The sequence below is a fragment of the Geospiza fortis genome, unplaced genomic scaffold (assembly GCF_000277835.1).
Source record: "Geospiza fortis unplaced genomic scaffold, GeoFor_1.0 scaffold2, whole genome shotgun sequence".
Lineage (NCBI taxonomy): Eukaryota > Metazoa > Chordata > Aves > Passeriformes > Thraupidae > Geospiza > Geospiza fortis.
In genome coordinates, this window is record NW_005054366.1 from 3,648,007 (window position 1) to 3,652,462 (window position 4,456).

Here is a 4,456-nt window from a genome sequence, read left to right on the forward strand (position 1 = left end):
AGCCCGGGGCTCTGCACGGCCTCTCTTGCAGCCGAGCATGGGGCTGTCCTTGCCACCCGGGGGTACCCTCTGCCAGCCCAGGCAGGAAACCCGGATCTGCGCCGTGAGAGCCGTGAGCCCCCGCCACGGGCCCGCGGCAGTGACCGGGGGTGTAAGGGTGCCTGCAGTGGAGAGCACACAGAAGATACCCAGTCCCCCACCTGGTGCAGCAAGTGGTGCGTTATGCTGTGACACGGGGCTGGCAGGACAGGAGCCCTGCCAGATTAGCCTGTTCCAGCCCTGGCAGACCCCGGAGTAGAGAGTTCCCCAACCAGGCTGCAGGAATCGCACTTCCCATGAGGCCCATATCGTGGGGCTGCAACCCCAGGTCGGTGTGCAGCAGCCTGACAGAAAAACTGTCTGGTTAGGAATAACACAAGGAAAATCTATCAGCCCCGTTTCAAGAGAGAGACTTCCACCAAGGAGAAAAGGTGAGAAGTGAAACACAGCTTCAGTCATTTGTAAAAAACAACCCACGGTGAGCACGGGACCATGTCATCAGCAACACAAATGCAGCAGAACCCAAAGTGACCTGAACCCAAACTGACCTGAATCCTCCACACTTGCGATGATTCTGGCAGCCCAGGGCAGGAGCAGGTCCTAGTGCTCTTTACAGAGAAAAGGAAGTCACTCAGATACCATGACCGAGATCGTGAAGCATTAGCAATCACACAGGAAACAGTCACCTTGGTAACCAAGATGCTGAGAACAGCCCAGAAAATCTAGCACAGGGCAGGTTGTTGTAGACATCCTTTTCACTAAAATCCTTTCTTTAGGCTTTTTTCCTTCTGGGAAGCTGAAGCCCCAGAAACAAGATGTAAACAATAGATTGTCTGCTGCTGTGGAATGCAACAGGTGGGTCTGTGATTGGCCTCCTGTGAAAGTTTTGGTCCAGTGGCCAGTCACAGCAGAGCTGGCGTGCGGAGTCTGTCAAGGCCAGCTTGTGTGTTTTCATTCTTTACTTTTCTTAGCTTAGGTTAGCAGCTTCTGGAAACTCTCCCTTTCTTTTTCTTTTTAGTATAGTTTAAAGAGATGTATATATCAGAACATAATAAATCAAGTCTTCTGATCATGAAGCCAGATCTACATCTCTTCCTTCACCCTGAAACCCTTGTGACCACCGTCAACAGGCAGGTTGCTGTGCTAAACTGGCTTAGTTCTGCAGGGCAGTACCCTGGCCGCAGGTATTCAGGCTGGGCCAACCCTGGCAGCCAGCCCCAAGTGCTGCACCAGAGACCACCAGCCACAGGGGCTGTGGTGCCCCAGGCCCACCTTCAGGGCCACGGTCCCACCAGGGGGAGAAGGCACCCACCACACAGGCAGCACTCACCCCAGTGTCACTGCAGCATGCTCAGGAGTCGTCCCTGTGAGCTGGCAAACCCAGGCCTGCCCTTGGGGGTACAGGGAGCCAGCTGTGCCCCATGGGGTTATATGGAGGATGCATGGACAGGGGCAGGTCCGGAGCGGTGGTGGGAGGGAGAATGGGACACGGGCTGCCTGCCCCACCCGTGAACCTTATCTCTGGATGCCTCCTTTGGGCGCTGGCAGCCGTGCCTAGGCAGGTGAGGAGCTGCTGCGCAGCCCTGTGACACGCGGTGCTGAGAGGAGCTGACAAAGGGCCCTTGTCAGCACGGGCTTATCGCGGGGCTGCGGGGCAGGCAGGCAGGAAGCACCGCGCTCTTACGCAAACCACTGGCCTGGGACCCGCGCTGACCCCACAGCCCTGCCAAAGAAAACACCTGGCTCAGGAAGCACCTGGCTGCAGGTGGCACAACGCCAGGATGGGGAGAGACCCGCTGCCCCAGCAGCCGCGGGCACAGCTGCAGAAGGAGCAGAGAGGGCCCCCAGCATGGACCTAAGCAGCCGCTGTGCCCCATTGCCTCTCAGGGCTGCCGGGCTCCCTTCTCTGCCCCCAGCCACGATGCAGCCAGGGGGTGAAACAGCAACTGCCACACATCTGCCAGGATCACAAACCCTCCTCTCAGACTTGGGGACCATGCCTGGGGGACCTGCAGGACTGCAGGTGAAAGCAGCTAATGAATGGGCAATAGCAGGAAAAGGGCAGAGAGCCCACACAGAGAAACCAGCAGAGAAAACCAAGTAACAGGCAGCAACAGCAGGCAGAAACTTCTGGATGCACCAAATAAACACCAGGTTTACCCAGCACAGAGCAGCCTGCTCTGCCCCCCATGCCAGCAGAGGCGAGCCCACAGTCCCTCTGTTGTGTTGTCCAGCCTTCTCCCTGCACACATCCTCACACTCTCCTAAAGCTAAGGCTGCAGTCTAGAGTCTCTCTCCAGTCTTTCCCTGGAGTCTCTCCAGTCCATCCCCTCCACAATGGATAGTACCAGCAGGCCCTTTGGTGCCCAGGGAGCTGAGACTGCCGCGGCACAGGCAGGATTTGTGTTCCACAAGGTCCAGCTCGCTCCAGCAGCTCTATTTATCTCTGACTCTCAGACACAACATCTCACTGTGGCCACATGCAGGGACTCAGGCCCAGCCCAAACACCCTGACCTTGTCCTGCAGTACAGCTGCAGACATAAACAGCAGCTACTCAAGGTGAGGTCTGTAACTATCTGCCTTAGGCTTTGTCAGCAGCAGTCCTAATGCTGCCAAGGTATCCATCTACAGCCTAGTCTGGCTCTGCCCCTGCTCTGGGCTGCGGGATGTGCCCTTCCATCACCTGTCCTGTGACAGTACCCTGTCATCACCTGCTGGTCAGGTGCAGGGACAGCCTTGCCCAGCCTAAGTCCATAAGGTGCCTGTGGCACTTGGGGCGTTCCACACAAGTGACACGCACAGGGACACACGCACACACGGGCAGGGAACACCAGGCTGGGAGCCCACCTGCAGCCCAGCAGTAGGAATGCTATGTGCCCATGGGCTTTGTGGGCTGGGGAGGGGGTGCTCACAAGCACGGACACACAAACCCAGCCCAAAGACCAGCAGGTGTGGCTGGCACAGCACTGAGGGACAGACTGGCCCGTGCTCCAGGCTCACTCATGGAACAGCTGCCAGCCTTCCATGGCCTCACACCAGCCCAGCAATGGGGGGGCTCAGCCCCAGGAAGTGCCTCCCACCCTGCTGAAGCCCAGCTGCCAACTGCCAAGTGCTGTAGGGCCAAGATGTCAGCAGCCACTGCACTGGGGAAAGGGATCACGGGGCAAAAGACTTCACAGTGAGGGGCATCTTCCTGCCATGGCCTCCAGCACCTGGAGCCACAGAACTGAGCCAGGCTTGAAGGCATTTCCCTGTTTGCCCAGGTCTTTAGTTTAGCTTCACCTGAATGGGACAGTATCTGCTTTGTGTGCAATCCCCAAGCTTCCTCATAGCTGTGGCCAACTGCTCCTCCAAGTCCTGTAAAAACTTATTCCTTGCCACGTGGCACAGGAGTCACCAGGTGGGAACACACTGTGACAACCCTCAACATTAACAACATAAACACAGAGTGGTGCTCTGGTTGTCACTTGGCTGCAAAGGCCAGAAGCACACCAACAAGCACACAGATCCACTCTTGCTCGTTCCTGGCAGAGGCTGTAGGTGCTCTAGGATTATAAAGGCACTGATGCCTCAGTTGCTCAGGCAAATCACCAGCTTCAGAGCATAATTTCTGCCTGCAGCAGAAACAGGTCTGTATGGAGGGCACTGCAGGGATACCCTTCCCCAGAACTAGAGCAGGGACTGAGTCAGTGCTGCAAGGGACTGGGCCCACTGCCCCCATGCCTGGATCTGCCCAGCCCCGGCATCTCTGTAGACCAAGGAGAGTCCTCCAGGAGAGAGCCAACCTCCGTGGCGGCTTTGGGACCTCTGCAGCCACTTCTGGGACCAGACTAGGGTGGTATTGCTGCAAAAAATTGGGTCTGCTCTCCCCTAGACTGGCTGCAGGAGATGCTGCCAGAGGGACATCTCCCAACCCAGACCAAGGACACCAAAAGAAAAACACGTCCCTGCACTCCCCTAGGGATTGTGCTCCACTGCTGACCCAGCAATTGGAAAAGCACATGTGCCCTGGCCTTTCCTGGCTGCCAGAGCTGGCCTCACCCCACAGGGCCACTGCCACACAAGCACGAGAGCACCTGCTCTGCTACTGCCCGTGAACTGTTAAAGCATGGCTCTGCTCCCCTGCTTCCTAAATTTCCCTGCCAGCTAGCAGATTTCATGGAAGATAAAAGAGGGTTTCCTCTTCCTTTCTTCGTAGAAGCCAGCAGAAGGCGGCAGGCAGAAAGTGGCAGACGTGGCAGTAGTGGCTTGTGACGCAGTTTTACCAACTTAAGAGAAACGATTATCTTCTGCGGCAGGATGCGCGCCCGGGGACATCCCGCCCCAGCCGCCCCCGACGCCGTGGGACCGCGCAGCCCTCGGAAGCTGAGACCTGCTGACACAGGCAGCACCCGGCTGCTCATGGAAAATCCCCAA

General features: G+C 57.3%; 1 protein-coding gene across 1 annotated transcript in view; it reads left to right on the plus strand.

Moving 5' to 3' along the window:
• The first annotated feature begins 37 nt into the window (after positions 1–37).
• MFAP1 (microfibril associated protein 1) overlaps positions 38–4,456 on the plus strand; it is a 9,576-nt gene continuing 5,157 nt past the window's right edge. The window contains exon 1 of the mRNA XM_005424320.2: positions 38–215. Within this exon, the coding sequence (XP_005424377.1) occupies positions 38–215 (178 nt within the window). The remainder of the gene's footprint in view (positions 216–4,456) is intronic.